At 46.5% G+C, this 18,414-nt stretch overlaps 1 protein-coding gene across 1 annotated transcript in view; it reads left to right on the forward strand.

Annotated features, from left to right (window-relative positions):
* The window catches only part of IQCA1 (IQ motif containing with AAA domain 1), a 100,480-nt gene that overhangs the window by 1,149 nt on the left and 80,917 nt on the right, over positions 1-18,414 (forward strand). Inside the window, exons 2-5 of the mRNA XM_039703611.1 lie at positions 9,672-9,996; positions 13,086-13,199; positions 15,510-15,695; positions 16,411-16,482. Coding sequence (XP_039559545.1) covers positions 9,672-9,996; positions 13,086-13,199; positions 15,510-15,695; positions 16,411-16,482 — 697 coding nt within the window. The remainder of the gene's footprint in view (positions 1-9,671; positions 9,997-13,085; positions 13,200-15,509; positions 15,696-16,410; positions 16,483-18,414) is intronic.

Raw genomic sequence — 18,414 nt, forward strand, 5'->3', positions numbered from 1 at the left:
AAACTCACAGCTTTTTGCCAGGTAAAACTTCCTCAGATTCTAAACCATCCTTCCAAATTCAGAACCAGAGCAGCTCTGCTTGTCACCAACACCTTGGGTTTCATAGAGTTGTTAAGGTTGGACAAGACTTGCAAAATCACCAAGTCCAACCTTCAACCAAAACATATCATTAAACGCCACATCTCCTTCCAGGGATGGTGGCTCCACTGTTCCCTTGGGCAGCCTGTTCCAATGCTTAACTACTCTTTTCAGTGAAAAATGTTTTCCTAATAACCAATCTAAACCTTCTTGGCTTAACTTGAGGCCATTTCCTCTTATCCTAGTGCTTGTTGCCTGGGAAAAGAGGCTGAGCCCCCGCTGACCAGAACCCCTTTTCAGGCAGCTCCAGAGAGCAGTAAGGTTTCCCCTGAGATTGTTTTCTCCAGCTTTCTTTTCTCCACTCCTGCCTCCACACATTGGCAGCCAGACACCAGTGAAAACTCCACTGCTTTCCAGCCAGGCAGCTCCTTGGTTCAGGAGAGGAAAGTGAGAGGGATGAAGAAAAACATCGCCAAGGGCAGGGCAGAGAGTGTCTGGGGGCTGTGTCCAAGGACAGACCCAGCTCAGCCTCCAGCTGGAGGAAAGCTTGGTTAGATCCCTGGTGGATCCAGTGCAGGGCTTGTATGAATCATACCTAACACTCTCATGGAATCAGTTAAGTGAAGTTCAGAAGGTAGTGGAGAGTTATCTGAATTGTGCTCTTTAAAAGAAGAAAAAAAAAAAGAGATAAAGGAAGAAAGGAAAAAACCCACAAAAGCAGTGTTTGACCTCTTCTTCAGAGTTATCTCAGAATCTGTCATTCAGTCTCTGAATCATGGCTGCTGTTATTTGAGCCAGATTAACACCAAAGGAGTTAAACTGAGCATAGCTGGAAAAATACTTGTGCTTCAACTGGTTTGGCTCAGTTTAATTCTAACAGAGACAGGGGTTTTAGCATTTCCTATGGCATTGCCAGCACTGGACAGCAAATCCATATAAATATGATCATATGCCCACGCCACATGACAAAAACACACATGCACTCCTGTTTCTGAGCAAGGAGCTGCTCTGGGACTCCAGTGTGGTGTTGAAGCTTCTTGGCTGAGGTTGTTATAATGACATTGTAGCTGTGCACAGCACATGATTTACAGCTGGGCTAATCCAGCCCTTCCTAAACAGGAACCAGAGTTGGATCTCAAAGGCTGCTGTTACCGTGGTTGGTTGTAGTGAGGTTAGGCTGGCTGTGTGCCATAAATCAGAGTTGTTTAGGTTGGAAAAGCCCTCTGAGGTCATCAAGTCCATGCCTTCACCCAGCACTGCCAAGGCCACCACTAACCCAAGTCCCCAGGTGTCGCATCCAATGGCTTCTACATCCATCCAGGCATGGGGACTCCACCACCTTCTTCTTTCCGTGAAGAAATTTCGCTGATATCCAGTCTGTCCTGTATGCTACCAGTAGCTAAACGGGGTTGATAAGAAGGCTGGAGAGGGATGTTTCACACAGGTAATGAAGTAATAGGACAAGGTGGAATGGCCTTAAGCAGGAGGGCAGGTAAAGATGGGGTACTGAGGAGAAATTCTTCCCCGTGAGGGTGCTGAGGCCCTGGCACAGGGTGCCCAGAGCAGCTGGGGCTGCCCCTGGATCCCTGGAAGTGTCCCAGGCCAGGCTGGACAGGGCTTGGAGCAACCCTGGCTAGTGGAAGGTGTCCCTGCCCATGGCAGGGGGTGGGATGGAATGATCTTGAAGCTCCCTTCCAACCCAAACCATTCCATGATTCTTTTATTCTATAAACCTTTCCTGGTGCAACTTGAGGCTATGTCCAAGGTATTTTAAATGTCATGTGGCCCATGTGGCTTACAACAACCTGCCTTACCTGAGGGCAGTGAGACCAAGAGACAATAATGGAAGGGGGTTATGAGAAAGAACTTTGCTTCTTCAGAAACAGAAATGCTACACAGCTTTCCTTGTTCTGAGGTTCTGAGGCATGTTCACCATGCTCCTGCTCCTGTGATTCTCAGAGGCGTCGGCTAAAGCAGCAAATTTAATTCCACTGCCTCAGGAAGCTCTGTGTCAGGGCAGGGAGGATGCTCAGAGAGCAGCAGTGTTCTCTTAGGGTCACTAAGTCCAGCAGCCAGCCAAGGGAGAAGTCAGCATGTCCAGACATGCCTGGGATTTTCTAGGGACAGTCTCAGCCCTCTGGAGGGAGCAGAGCCATTAAGTGTAGGGTGATTAAAAAGTGCTGGGGTATCTCACTTCCCAAAGCACTCAGCCCCAGCATTTGCATGCAGATGTACCTTCTGTTCCAGACACTGGAGATTCACAGGGATGCTGCTGCATTTATGTTTTCCTGCTGTTTCCTCCTCTTTTATGGATTTGTTTACCCTCTCCTTGACCCCTGGGATCCTGACCAGTGATTTCTTACCTTGCCCCTGACAGCCCTAGTCCAGACATGTTCAAAGCCAAGTCTTGGCACTGCTACCACTCCTGCCAGGTTTTAATCAGCTACAAGACATTTGCCACTGCCACCAAGGAGCTTTAAACAATCAAAGCGCTTTAAAATTTAATCTCGTGTCACAAATAGAATTTATATTAATTCACTGGTTAAATATTGATCTAAGACAAGGTCCTGAGCATCTCACTTCCCACTTCCAACAGAAACAACCAAAGCAGAGTTTTACATCACATCCCCAAGGCTCAGCTGAAGAAAATTAAGATTGCAACACCCAAATGTGAAAAAATGTCAATGCAACTTGTAATCCCCTCTCCTCTCCCCCCTCACGTTCCGTGGCTGCATTACGATGCAGTTTCTGATGCTGTGATCACATCCTATTCCCTTCCCACGGGGCCCCAGCCTCATTCAGCCATTGGCCCGTTGCTGAATATTTCTTTTTATCCCCTCATTCAGCGTCTGGCCCCAGGCCATATTCTTCAAATTCCAACCAAACGCCACAATTATTAGCTTCCTCCTGGGCATTCCTTGCATGTTCTCTCTCATACATCTCCCAAGCAGTCACAGATTCATCTTTGCCCCTCTTTCCACCCCTGGTGAGCATTAGCACATCATCTTGCTTATGTTAAAGCAGGAAATCAGAGACAGGATCAAATTGATCACAGCTAAGACTCAAAGCTACAACTCCCTCCTGTGCCTCCCTTCATCCTTAATGAGCAGGTAGGGAAAGACCTTGTGTATTACTCGTTCAGTGTCTCCTCTGGGAAAAAGCGTTGTCAGTGGAAATATCCCAGCAGCACTTGTGCTGGCAAACAGGGAAAGAAAAGGCCCCAGTTTTCCAAGAAACTGAGTAGATGGTGTCAGCTTTGAGCCTAAAGCCCCCTGCTCCTGGCAGGGGTAGAGCAGCACCCAGTTCCCTTTGTGCATGGAACTGTAGGCAGCTGGGTGGGTAACTGCCCCTTCCTGTCCTAAGGACGACAGGGGTAAAAAGAAAAAGATTACATAGGAGGGTTAAAGCTGAAATAAACTTTGTTGTCAGAAGCACTAAAGTGTGTTATAGGGAAATAATGCTTGGAAGGAAAAATTCTGCTTGCAAAGGAGAGGAGGCTGCTGTTCATGTAACACAGAATAGTTTGGGATGGGAAAGGACCTTAAAGCTCATCTCCTTCCATGGGCAGGGACACCTTCCACTAGCCCAGGCTGATCCAAGCCCCATCCAGCCTGGCCTTGGACTCTTCCAGGGATCCAGGGACAGCCCCAGCTGCTCTGGGCAGCCTGTGCCAGGGCCTCACCACCCTGATAGGGACAAATTTCTTCCCAATATCCCATCTTTACCTGCTCTCTGGCAGTGGGAAGACATCCCCTCTTGCCCTGGCACTCCAGGCCCTTATCAGTAGCCTCTGTCCATCTTCTTTGCAGGTTCCCTTCAGGTACTGGCAGGCCACAGTTAGGTCACCCCAAAGCTTCTCTTCTCCCAGCCTTTCCCCATGGAGCTGCCCCATCCCTCTGCTCACCCTGGTGCCTCCTCTGGACCCTCTCCAGCAGCTCCAGGTCCTTCCTCTGCTGGGCCCCAGAGCTGGGGCAGCTCAGCAGGTAGGGTCTCACCTGAGCAGGGCAGAGGGGCAGAATTCCCCCTTTCCTGCTGCCCACACTGTGGGATCAGCCCAGGACATGGCCCAGGCAGGAGCTGCAGCCTGAGGGACAGGAGGGCAGCCTCTGGAGCATTTGACAGCTCAAAATAGCTTTTCCTACACCTTAATTGCTTTGCCATTTAGGAAAACGGGTTTTTGAAAAAACCTATGAAAGAAAACTGTTCTTTTTCCTGCCAACCTTGTGAGTTTGTCTGGAGCAGGTGCTTGAGACCTGCTGAGGTGTGTTGCTGTTGCTGCTGCTGGGGCTGCATGAAGCTGCTTCCTCGCCTTCCCTGTGGTTTCCCATTACATTTCTGCCACACAAATCTTCTATTCCCCCCTTCACTTTCTGTCATAGTACCCAGGACTGAAATTGGAGATGACAGAAGCACAGAGCTGTTCACGTTAACAATGCCAGCAGGCTGTGTGTTTTCTTCTCTTGTCACAACCAAAGCCTACTGAGGTTTATCCTTTATTTTCCCCCAAATGCTTCCAACTCTGTAAAACATCGTGGCTGGAGCAAGCCTGCTTAAAAAGTCATCTGGCAGAGTCACATTCACCACCAGCTGAGAAGTTTGGCATAATTGTGAGACTAATCTTATTTTAGAAGCAAGGCAGGCTTAAACAGGCTCACGAGCCTGAACTGCTCCAGACTGCAGGCTAAAGGCTTTGAAATCAGCAATTAATTCTGACAACATTTCAGTCAGTTTGGTTCACAGAATCAGTGCTGAGTTGGAAGGGACCCACCAGGGCCATCGATCCAACTGCTGGCCCTGCACAGGACACCCCAAGAACCCCACCCTGTGCCTGAGAGCATTGTCTAAACACTTCTTGAACTCAGACATGTTGTGTTGGGAGGCCACACTGATCTGATACTGCCTGCACCGCTCCAACACAAAAAATGGTTGCCTATAATAGGGCAAAAGAGAAAAGGGGGGGCTGCTCCTATAATACCTGTGAGGGAACAGGTAACTGCTGACCTGGATCAGCCAGCAGTCATCCTAAGCCTGGTGATTTTTAGAAAGAGAGAAGAAAAATAAAAGCAGCAGCAGCAGCAGCATTAAAAACCCTTTTTCCTCTCAGGGCCTCACTTTCCCCTCCCAACCTTTGTCTCTTGTTTCTTTATTTTCCAGAGGCTGCAGGGCAGGGTTTCCCTCCCCCGTGTTTGCCCAGGGCTTAGCACAATGCCTGACCTGTCAGGCTCCCAGTGTGGCCAGGGGACCCTGAGCCGTGGCCCCTGCGTGCACTTCCTTGTCACCAGCCCTGCATCTCGGTCCTCTCTCTCTGCCACCGCTGGCTGTGTGTCCTCTGCAGGCTCCTCGAGCCCTGCTCCACATCCCCCTGCTGTCGCAAACCCTGGGGCACTTTCTCCAGCCCCCAGCACAGCCCAGTCCCGTTTCTGAGAAAGAAATACAAGGTGGGTTTGCAGGGCCAGCAGAGGTTCCTTCAGCAGGGTTTTAGCACACACGATTTAGCGCTCCTTTAATCACACAGGAGTTCCCAAACGAGGTGAGGAAAGCTGGAGTCAGAGTCAAATGTTTTCCCTTTCACTTCCTTCCATCCATCAGGATAAACCAGGGAGACCCAGGCAGCACTGCACTACTGCAGCTTTAGCATGGGAAAGCAGGAGATATTCCTGAGGGCAGCCCAGAAAAACCAGGCAGAAACCAAGGTTCAGCCCATGCACAAATCTGGAGACAAACTGTGCCATGTCCTGGAATAACAGCAGTAGTGTTCCCTTTGGCAGCGGGTAAAACACAGAGACACTCTGGGGGGAAGAAGAAAAGCCACACAAAGGTGACCTCACTGATGCCAGATTTTTCCCCTGGCTCAGGAGCAGCCTGAGGGACAGTCTGCATGCTCAGCACAAACCCTTCCAAGAAGGGCATGCTTCAGCCTTAAAACCAGCCCAACACCAGTGAGCAGGCTCACCTCAGCTGGACTCAAAACCAACAGGGTTTTCCAAGGGTTAGGAGAGATGGGTCAGGCAAACATGCAGACTTAGAGTGCCCTACAATACTAAAACAAGGCATATACAATTTGGCAGGATTTTAAACAACTCTTTTTAACTTCAGCAGGAGAAAAACCCTATGTTGTTAAGCTTCACTCTAAATAAGGACAGCAGGCTTTATTTTGAGCAATAAAAGCGAGATTTGAGCTGGCAATCAGGGTATGGACAAAAGAAATTTTTAAGCCCATGTTTTAGTCTCTGTTTTTACTTTGTGGGAGTGAAGAGAAAGGACATCAGTGAGGAGTTAAAGCTCTGACCTTCCCTCCAAGCTGTGAGCTGCCAGAAATCACTCTGGGGACTCTGGAGTTCAGTCACTTGATGTGCTTCTTCCTCATCCCATTACAGCATTGCTTATTTTCCCCATAACACCCCTATTTAGGAGTTGCTATGACAATTTGTAGCATTACTTACAGTGCTGTATGCACAGAGAGATCAAGAGACAGCTTTCTTTCCCAAGATTTTATTTTCTTAAGCCTTGAATGAGAAAGTTAGGCTCATTACCTGCACTAATAGGTGAGTTAGAGGCTGTAATCCAATCTAAATCTGATGGAATATCCTTGGACACAGACACAGCTGAGAACAGAACAGAGCCTACAAGGTGGCCCAGTAACAGTAAATAAAAACCCCAGTGCATTCAAGGCTACATTGTCCTCCCCCTGCAGCGTGTGGAAGCAATTTTGAGGGAGTTCACAACTTAATGCAAAGGGACACTGAGCAAAAATTCCAGTAGGGACTTTGGGATCACACAGTGTCTGATTCACAGGCAAGGAGAGGCAGTGCTCTCCTTTGCTTTTGAGGCATAACTTTGAAGTTACTCCTCCTGACTACCCCTGAGCACGTTTGTCTCTAAAGCTGAAGGGCTCCTCTGCTTCACAGCAGTTCTGCCAAGTCCCCCAAAAGGAGCTCTAAGCACCAGGCACATCTCACCCTTCAGACTAGTCCAGATGGGCTCACATTTGGGCACCAGTAAAACCTGGAATAACCATTTTAATCCCTTTTTGGGGATGCGTCCTCTAGTTTTTAATCAGGGTGAAGCAGTGCAACACTTAAATCAGATTTCTGCTTGGCCTGTCTAGTATATGATGTACCCATCCCTAAGAAACGTGGGGGATCAGGTCCCCAGGGTGTCAGTGACCCTGAACACATCAGCTACAAATTTATCACTTTCACATCCACCTTTTCCTTCAGCACTTCATTTTCCAGTGGGCCCACCCTTTCTTTTGCCCTCATGTACCCAAAACGCCGCTGTTGCAAAAGCCACCATCATCCCATAATATCCATAGTCTTAACATCTGACCCCCAGCAACCGTGCCTGCAATCATCCCTGTGCTTATCTGATAAACTAATGCTTTATGGAAGCAATTATGTCCTGTCTGCAGTGCCTCATGCTAACATCCTCCTGCCCCCTCCTGTCCTCCCTCCACCAGCCATTCCCAATATGAAAAGAAACTGGATATTAGCTGGCTCAGCAGGAGGAGCCACTTGACATTCCTCAGTCAGAGGAGGCAGAGAGGAGATTATTGTAAATCGGTCACTTCTCGTGCGGAGTCTCCCTGCAGTAACCTGCACGGGAAAGGCTCCAGCCCCAGCATCCGCAGGACTCATAAATCAGCTGGATGGCTCTGGGGACACCCCACAGGGCTGGGCTTCCTCAGAGGTTGACAAGCTGTGCACTATCCGTGAGAAATCGTACAAGGTGCGCAGGACACCGCGTCGTTTCCTCCCGCGCTGGAAAACCCGCGTGCCTCACATCCTTCCGTGTCCTGGCTGCAGCCCATGCTGGCCTTGCTTGGCCCCATCTCCTCCCTTCTGCCGCGTTTATTCTGTTTATCTCCTGCACCTGGGTTAATTGCTGCAATTGACTGATACGGGCTGGTGAAGTGGGATGTAAATGAAGGAGGAAAAAAGGGAAGGGGAAAGACCTGGGTGGGCTGCAGAAGCATTAGGAAAAGCAAGGCCAGCTGCATCCTGCAGAAAGCCAGGTCAGCTGAAGTGTATAATACGCCCTTTAGAACGTTAATGGTGCAAATTCAATAGCGGGGTTTGGGTTTGTTGTGTTTTTGCTGACTGCACGGGGGAGTCCCACAGCCCTGTCATCACCCAGGGCGTGCAGGGCACCCCATGCTCCTGGCACTCGAGGGCTGGAGTTTTTCCTGTCCCACCCCACACGTCCCTCTGGCAGTACAAGCCTTGGGTCACTCTGACCTCCAAGACTGGGAATGATAAGATCAGCTCACAGAGCTCCAGCATTTATTGTCATGCACAAACAATGCTAACATCTGTCCAGCTTTCAGGTCAGGATAAATAAACCAACACTCCCTCAATGCAAGGTCTGCTCTCAAAGCTCATCTGAGGAAGGCAGCTCTCATTTTGCTGTTCTCATCCCTCTTTGAGAAGCCCTAGGATCAGCAACTTGGTTCAGCAAGGATGGGTCTAGATTGCACCATTGAGGCCTTGATTCCTAGGATTAAGGAGCAAGTCAGCTGTCCCTGTTTCCATAGCCACTGTTTTCCCCTCAGCAGGACAATGTGAACGAACTGGTTTTCTCCCAACACAACCAAGTCTCAGTGCAGAAGGAATTTCCTTGCTCTGTTCCTAGAGAGGCATTTTCAAAGATGTAGGATTTTTTAACACTTGTCACTGCCAAGAGTCTCCATCTGGCAAAAGAGAACAGGACCTAAAAGTGTCTTCACTGCCACAGATGTTATTAACACCTTTCCATGACAAACCTGCTGTTTCAGCCCTTCTCTGAATAAAAACCTCATGGCTTGTTTCTTGCTCCTTTAGGCTCATCCCCTAGGACATTCTGATCTGCTTTTCCCATGAAAGGCCGCTGACAGCCAGTCCATGCTCACCTCAGAACTCCACCTATTCCTGCCAAAACTACCAAGAGAGCAGCATTACTGCTCCTGGAAATGGAGATGGCCTGAGGTGACAGCTTCCATGCCACATAATCCCACTGCCACCAGACCAGACATTTAGCAATTCCTTGGAGTGCAACAGTTGCTACCATAGAAATAAATCAAATTATTTTCCTTACCTCACGTTTGAATTAGAGCCCACAGTTCCACTCCAGCATTGGCACCAACCCCACCCTTACCCTGAAGTTAGCTCCAAGCAACCACTTCAGAGAGGCAGAACAGCTTTAGAAACATGAATTGGTCCTCATCCCAAAAGTGCAGAGCCTCAAATAGTCCTTCCCCTATTAAAAGGCATTGGAGGGAGACACCTTTTCAATTAAACTATCTTCTCAATTAGCACAGCTGAATAAAACTCCTAGCACTGTTGGGGGTTGTAACTTCAAGCACTTGGAGGATGCTTCAAGCCTTTTAGAATGAAGCTGGAAAGCTTTAAACTTTTAAGATTGTTTTAATAAAACAAACCCAGAAACTTCTGCTAATGGTTTCCAAAATACTTTGTAGTTAAAATGTTCCTTGTAAATGTAATGGCTGACACTTCCAGGCTTGCTCTGTGAGAAATCCACACCCACAGAGCATGTTGCTGTGTGCTCACTCCTGCTTTCATGTCAGGCTGACACAAAATTCCCCTCTTTCCAACCAGCACTTACATCCAGATATGGGCAGACACGCAGAGAGAGCTGGACACCATGCTCCAGAGAGAGAGGGAGGAGTTCCTCCAGCCCGAGGAGGACCCCGAGAAAGCGATGAAGATGTTGGCCACTGCCTACGTCCAATACCTGGACATCTTGCGGAAGCTGGAGGAGGCCCACGACCACCTCATCCACCAGCAGAAGCGGGCGGCGGTTCGGCAGGCGCTGGACGGGGTCATGGGCCGCATCCTGGAGATCAAGAGGGAGATGGTGGCCCTGGAGAACTCCGAGTGCCACTCCATGGCTGGCGTCCTGACGGAGCTGCAGCGTGTCCCGGTAGGGCTGCCTCCACTGGGAGATGATTCATGGGAAAGATGGGTTCTGGTCGTAGGGGTTTTATTTTAACCCAGCCTGCTGCCTCTCTGGGGTCACCAGGAAACTTCCAAGTTTTTCACACCCTACACAAGTGAACTTCCATGCAGAGGGCAGGGAAAGGGTGACACATGGTCTGAGGGTGATCACAAATTATTTCAGGGTTCTGGGACATTTAGTGGGGGATTCTGGGGCACAAGTTATTTTCTCGTGACACGTCCAATCAAAAGCAGCGATATTGAAAGAAGGACATGGTCTGAGGGTGATCACAAATGATTTCAGGGTTCATGTAGTGGGGGATTCTGGGGCACAAGTTATTTTCTCGTGACACGTCCAATCAAAAGCAGCGATATTGAAAGAAGCAGATGGCTCCCCAGCTGGTGGCACCACCATAATTTTGAGGGTTTTGACAGTGGAATGGTCTGTGCAGTGCCAGGAGTGCTGGCATCAGATGGCACCCATCTTTCTCAGAAGAGAGGGGAGTCTTTGCCTGGGAGCAGGGAGGTGGCACCAGATGACTCTTTGTGGACCCTTTCAATTTGACCCATTCCATGATTCCATATTACAACATGAATTTGTATTCATAGAATCCCAGAATGGTTTGGGTGAAAAGGACATTGAAGCCCATCCAGTGCCACCCCCTGCCATGGGCAGGGACACTTTCCACTATCCCAGGTTGCTCCAAGCACCATCCAGCCTGGCCTTGGACACCTCCAGGGATCCAGGGGCAGCCACAGCTGCTCTGGGCACCCTGTGCCAGGGCCTGTCCACCCTCCCAGGGAGGAATTCTTTCCCAATATCCCATCTAAACCTACTCTCTGTCAGTAATAACTTCACAGCTTTGCTGTTAAGTGTCAGGAGCTTGACTCTGCCAGATTTTAATGTGGGGTGAGACAGAAAATGGGCCACTGATAAGTGAAGTGGAGTCCACTGCAGCCTGCCCTTCGTGGCACGGTGAAATCAGCACCGTGAAAATGACAATGAGGCCGGGTGTCGAAGCTGTGCTTTCAAAGCTGCAGGAAAAATGAGCTGGCAAAGAGGGTTACTTCTCTCGCAGACAGCCCCATCTATTGTCGCATTCAGGTACCGCTGCTGTGCTAAAACCAGCTGAAATTCCTGCTCTTTTAGGGTGGCAGCTCCGAGATAAATCGCCCGGTATCCTTATGGCATCACTCTGAGATCTGCATCTTGTTCCTGTTTGCACATCTGTAAATTTAGGAGAGGATTTGCCAGGGATTTCCACAGCCCTTTACCTTCAACATTATGCACTATTTTAAACTATTTTAAACACATCTCCAGGGAAAGCAATCTTTCAAATCATATTTTAAAATCCTTAGCACTGCTGTTTTCATGACTCAGCAGTAAATCCATCTGCAGCAAAAAGTTGGCAAGTCTGAAGAGTCATGCCTGACATCTCTTCAAAAACAAGCATAAATTCAAATTCCTGCACCACACCTTAATTTTAAGAGGGCATAACATACCTACCTACCACAAAAGAAATCAATCATTGAGGAGATTTCAGGCTTTTTCAAAGAAAACATTTTCCATACTAGATAAGAATATGGATTTATGGGGTGTTCTTTTTAATAAAATATTAAAATATTCTTGGTAACAGAACAAAATTATTAGACAAATAACTCCTGTTTCTCAAAGGATCTGCCCAGAAGGGATATCTCCAGTCATTCCTTTCCCTTCATTATCAGTGCTAAAATCCTGCAGGATTGAAGGCAGAGGACACAACATTTTATATCTTATGTGATGATATTGCCTATTTTGTACTGTGTCACTGCAAGGCCAAGCTTTCCTACTTCTCCAGTTCTGTACCTCGTGTTTTTGTGCAGTTGCCTTCCAACATCCAGTCACTCCATTTCCTGGGGTAATTGTGAAGGTATTTGGATCCATAAATCCCATGTGGAGCTGGGAGTGGCTAAAAAGCCACAAATTTGACTAAAGGTTAAACATCCCAAGGCTGACTTTTCAGTGCTGGGCCCCAAAAAGAGACTATGAAGAGAAGCAGGCTCCCCACCCCTTCCAGCCCTGGCACTGGGGCTTTGATCTCCTTTTTCCAGTCAGTAAAAGTCACAATCCAGAATCACTTGGAAGTAAAGGCCAGGTGAGGCATCAGAGATACTCCTACACTGACTCTGCTCCCTGGCAGCCTTGAAATCCTCTCATCTTCCAGGAGGGTGTCCAGACAAACCCTTGATTTCTTATACCTCCAGGTTTTAATCCACCCAGAGTGATTTGCATTCAGAGTACAGCATATAATAATTTCCATCAAATACCAAGGGTTGTTGGAAGGTGCAAACAGGGAGCTTAGCAAGACAAATATTTAGAAATTTTATCAGACCAGACCTCTGCACTGATAAAATCACCAGGGATAAGCACAGCCTGACTTGGAAGCTTTCTTGTGGTGTCATGGTGGGGATGTCCTTCAGTGTGCAGCTGAGGGAGTGGGGAATGAAATTGGGAGAAATGTAAATCAGTTACATCTTTTTAATTACAGAAATTAATAAAGACAGGCACTTCTGGTAATGTCTGATTTTAAGAAGTGTCTGAGATACCACAGTCACAGGCAGACAATTTGTCTACAGCTCAAAATACCTTTAAAAAACTCTAGAATTATGCTTTGGTTCCTTATAATAATAAAAAAAAAACTGGCAAGAGAAGAGATCTATTTTTCATGTTGATTAAAACAAGAAGTGGGATGATCACACAACCAAAGGTATTCAGCTCGCTGGAAATCATGTTTAAATTTCTAGCAACCCTGCCAGATATTTTAGCAATTTGATAATATAATTGAGCCATTATAAGAAGAAAGATTTCTGGGCTCACATGCTTCACAAACTGGGTTGATTTATTTGTTTTTGTTGAATTAGGTCTAAAGTAATTGAAAAATAACAGCAGCTGTTACAAAGGTCAAATTCCCCAATTCTCGAAAAAATATTCAACAACCTCTGTCCTTATTTTATTGCTTTTTAGAGGTGTTCAATTAATCAGTAATGTGATTTAAATACAGTCCTAAAAAGCATCTTGTGACTTTCTTCCTCCAGGAAGACATAGAAATACCCATCCCAAAGTATTTCATTAAAGAGAACCTGGGAATCCTGCAGGACAGGGAGAAATACCTGCAGGAGATTTTGCTGAATGCTGGTTTGCTAGAAGAGGTAAGTGTACCCCATACCTACATGTTGTGTTTGGTTTGTTTAGTTCACAGCCACATGTGTCTGAACACGAGACACTGAAGTGAGAAGTGCTTTTACAGCAGTGAGGAAGTAAAAGTGTGTTTACAGATAAGGCACGAGCAGAAAGAAACCTTAGATTTCCCTGTCAAACAGCATCCAGTCACATCTCAAGGCTGGGTAAGACTGGAATGATTCTACTCTGCTTTCTGTGTGTGAGTGTCAGAAAGAGCAGCACTTTGGCCAAGTCAGTGCTTTATTTGTCTGACTAACCCTCATCATGTAATTAGTCCTCCTGATGCCTTGTGAAGGCTGACCTAGAACAGAGGCCAGACAGAGTTAAAGAATAAAGCAGGGATTTGTTAAAAGGATTTCCTCAATGGATCCACCTTGGGCAGCACAAGAGCCCAGCCAGGGCTGCACCCAGGATGGACCAAAATGGTCACAAAGTGGGCAACAGGTCACGGGGTCTCTCACTTTTATGAGTTCTGCTCCATTTACATATTGGAGTTTAATTGTCCAATTACAGTTTTAGCCCATGAAGTCCCATCCTTCTTGTTCTTCTCTCTTCAATCCATGTTGTTTATGCTCTTGGGCCTGAGATTTGGATCATTTGTCCTTGGTCCCCAGCTAGAGAAGGAATTGTTTGGTCTCCCTACTCTGTGAAAAGAGCTCATCATCCCCTCATATGAAGCCCAGACCCACACACTAAAGCAGCACAGAATGTGAAAAATATAAAAGCTAAAACCTGAGGCATCTCTACTGAAACTAAGCTGTCCTGGGCCAGGATTCCTCACTGGAGCAGGCAGAACTCAGAGTTCAGGTCAGCACAACTGCTGGCATTCACTTGTTTATAACCTCTGAACAATGAGTGCTGTTTCCAATGTGCAGCTACAGAGCTGCAGCTGCTGGGAGGAGCAGAAAACTGAGTTTTGGCAGAGCAGAAGTCATTGCAGACAAGTACACGAGGGCTGCAATGAAGGCTGCTCTGGGTTTGATATACTTTTGACCTTTTGGGAGTGGCATGTTGACCCCTGAAGTAAACAACTGTGCCTGCATGCCTGGACAAGGATTCATGGATGTTGTAGCCATAAGAGACAGTGCTGATGGCCCACTTAGTCACACTGCTGCCCTGAACTCTGCAGCAGTGATTGTGCCTGTTGATCCCACAAAATAACAGAGGGAAAGTCCCCAGGGATGGAAGCAGCCCCAGGCAGACTGCAGAGACAGAGCACAGGCTTCCCAGCTGGAGGCCTTGCTGGGCAGCTGCAGAGCTCCCCTGTTTGAGTTCTCTGCTCTCCTGATCTTGCTCTGGGGAGATCCTGTTTCAGCACAGTTTATCCTGGAACCTTTTTGCTTCCCAGAGTTCTGCTCTTGCCCCTTTCCAGCGTGGCATCCGTTAGGGATGAGGTCGTCTGGTGAGCAGCCAGCTCAGCCAGGGCACCAGGCTCTGACAGGGTCCAGGCTCTACAGGGAGCCAGGGGATTCAATAAACAGCAATAAAATCACCTCACCCCGTGCAAATCCAGTGTCCTGTGCTGCACTTCCAGCTCACTCACCACTGGGATTGCTGCAGGGCTGTCAGCACTTCTGCACCTCATCCTCTCAGGAAATCCTGGCTGCTGTGAACCAACTGGAGCTCTCTAGTGTCCGTGGCACTGCTGTTAGGAGCAATCCAACATAAATCAAAACCAGAGGAGCTCATCTCAGGAATCTGCTCTGCACATGGTTTATGTGATTCAGTTCAGGAAATCTATTCTGTGAAACTGTGTCCTAGAAAGCCCTGCTGAAATGAAGACCCACGCAATATAAATACAATAATTAAGTATGAGCTGCCTCAGTTGGGAGATGAACATCAGGAAAGGACACTAATTCAGCTTTTCCATAGGGAGCCTGAGGGTTCTCAGGAGTGAGAAGGGGGAGTCCCTTCTATTCTGAACCATTTTTCCCTTCTGACTCAGGACAGCCCCTCCTTCCATTTTCATTGAAAGAACTGTGATCCCAGCAGCACCTCCAGAAACCCTCCCTTCAGAAAAGGACAGGAAAACATTCCACAGACTAAGAAATTCTCCTTTTAAAAGGACAAAGCCCCATGGTTGTGTCTTTCTGCTCAAATCAAGTTTAGCAGGACTGCATGAGCCATTGTGGCTTCCCAGCAAAGCAGCTTTTCCACCTCACACATCAACAGGAGTGTCTGATCTTTGTTTCCTAAGATATCATTTTCTAACTGAGGCAGGCAATTTACAAAACATAACTTTCCTTTGTTGGTTCCCTTTTTTGGCTGTGCTGTTGAAGGAACCTGTCACAGGGATGACACTTGAGGAGGGCATTAGAGTGATCCAGGTGGCAGAACGGGCTCGCCAGGGCCGCGCTCGAGCAGCGTTCATGAGGAGAATTTACTTTGAAGAGAAAAGGCAAAGTAAAAAAGAGGAGCTACAGACGGGTAAAAGTCCAGATGATGCTGCCACTTGCATTCAAAAGGTGAGTTTCTTGTGTAGCAGCAATTCTGGCAAAGCCAAACGACAATGTTTTGGTCAGGAGAGCAGCTGTAGGCAGAAACACAGCTCACACGATGGGAAGCTTTCTGAAATAATCCTTCTTAGGGTGCTCAGCAAGGTGAAATACATCATTTAAACCACTTAAAAAAACAAGACAGGACCCCAGATGTAAGATCAATGGAACCAGTCCTGCACTGGCAATGCAGGATGACTTTGTAACTTACACGTTGTTTTTCCATTCTGATTTTTATGACCTCAGTTGCTCTTTCTGGCCTCCTCTTGGAATTCAGTGCATCTCTGAATTCATGCCTTTTTCTGTGATCTCCAGGGGAAGAGTTCATCCCATATCTAGAAAAAAGGACAGAGGGAGGTCAGTGCTAAATTCCACAAAGAGTTCTTGCACATTAATAATTCAGACAATTCAGCCTCATGAGAGCAGGAGATCAGCCTAAATCTTATGTCTGAACTTCATGAAGCAGTGATAGTTTTTAGAAGCCACTCAGAGCAGCACGAGGGGATAACAAACCTCAAAATTTGTTTAAAAAAAGAAAATAGCAGATGGCAACCTGTTAAAAAGCAATAGTTTCAATGGTATATTGTGCCTTTCCTTCCTCTATTTGTTTTTTCCTGTGTCTGCCCCAGAAAAGGAAGCTGTACCAAGGCCCATTTATCTCATCAGAGTTTTGTTTACAATCCAGGTCTGGCGTGGGCACAGCCAGCGCAAGAAAACAGAGAGGCTGAGAGAGGAGGAAATGATATTTCTGGGCATGGTAAGTGGGGCTGTGCCTCCAGAACACAAAATGCCACACTCTGTTTGTTCTTAGGCTTTTATCATTCAGCCCAAGAGGAGAAATTAATTTCTATGATTCCTCCTCTTTTAAAAGGAGTCTCCAAGGAATACAGAACTCAGCTGAAATGATAAATGGCACAGGAGTAGCACAATTTGTCTTCTGCTGAATGGGTTTGTGCTGTCCATACATTCTCCAATGTGTGTGGCAGATGTGGAAACTGCCTGTGGAGAATTTGCCCTGGGTTCCAGGGAATTTGACCTAGGCATGATCAGAAGAAAATTTTATTAAGCAGCTTTACAGTCCTGATTTCAAGAGTGGTGAGCTGTCTTATGTCTGGAGTAGAATTCATGAAGGTTGGAAAAGCCCTCTAAAATCATTAAGTCCAAGCATTAACCCAGCACTGGCAAGCCCACCCCTAACCCATGTCCCCAAGTGCCACATCCACACATTTTTTGAACACTTCCATGGATGGACACTCTATCACTTAACTGGGCAGCCTGTTCCAATGCTTGACAGCCCTTGCAGTGGGCTGAAATAATTAATTTTTCCTAATATCCAATTAAACTGAAGAAGCAAAATCCTCTTCTCCTACCCTTTTGCAAGTCACTGCCTGTGTATGTCAAGAGCAAGGAAAAGAAACCTAAGAACTGGCATGTTGATCCATCAATATTTCTCTAAGTCCATATAAAAATAATCAAAATCTTCCTTGCATCACACTGCAGAGGCACAGGGAAGTGAACAGCTGCCCATGGTCACTTAAATTGCAAGGGGTGAAAGAAAAAAAATCATAGCATCCTTTCCACAAGGAATCCGTGCCTTCCACCCCCTTCCTTGCAAAAAACACCCCAAAAATAGGATAAATTCTTTACTGTTGACCTTTTTTTTGCCCCCCTCCAAGTTTTTGGAGGCACTAAAAAGTGACAGACCTCACCCAAGTCCAGCTGCAGCAGCACTGTTGGATTAAGTTTTTTTTTTAATTTAGAGATGGGGTAACTGAGAGATGTTTTTAAAACTTTTATTTTTAGTTTTATATGAAGGCTGAGATATACAGATGTATAATTTGTTATTATTACTAGAAGCTAATTATTTCTTAGTTATAATACATTATAAGTGTATTCTTCTATCAAATGTAAAAAATTTTCTATAAATCCATTGTTCACATAGCACAGCCCTTGTACCAAGCTCTAGTAAGGTTCTAGTAAAGCAGTAGCACATCACAGAAACATCCAGCACTGCTCTGCATTTAATTTTATTTATGTTTCCATGTTCTACAGTTCTTAAGTGATTAATTTATAAACTAATAATTTAATTTTTATTTAAAACATGCTTTCTGCTTTTCTGGGGGATTTTATTGCCCAGCAATGAAATTGCCCTTAGCTGCTTTATGGGGTTCTGAAAACTGATTGTGCCTAGAGATTACATCTCACATCAGTTAAAAATACCATTAATACCTTACCTTTAGGAAGGAAAATGTACATTTACCTAAGCTTTGCCATGTTAAATAGAGGTAACACCTTGGGAATTACTGCCTTGAGTATCTGCTGGTCTCCAACAGCTAAACAGATCCTTGGGTGCCAATTCTGCCTCTGTTTAAGACAAAATTCCCAAAGATTTTAATTAGTGCAGATCTAAATACTTGGGAAGTACTGAAAATGAGTTAGAAAGGGCACCTTTTGCAGAACAAGGGATTATTTCCTGTCAAATCCCATGACATTTCTGTCAAGTCCTTAGGAAGGAAATCTAAATCTGGCATCAGTTATCTGAGGGTTCACAGCCAAACCCTCATTTCATGGTGGCCAGTGTGGGAGGAACTGGAAACTAGCATGTGAACAGCCTGGTTTATGGGGAGCATAATGTAATCTATATCATCAGAGGGATGAAGGGAATTAAAACCAAACACATCGAGTGCAT

This window comes from Passer montanus, unplaced genomic scaffold (genome assembly GCF_014805655.1).
Source record: "Passer montanus isolate IOZ18808 unplaced genomic scaffold, ASM1480565v1 scaffold165, whole genome shotgun sequence".
Classification (NCBI taxonomy): domain Eukaryota; kingdom Metazoa; phylum Chordata; class Aves; order Passeriformes; family Passeridae; genus Passer; species Passer montanus.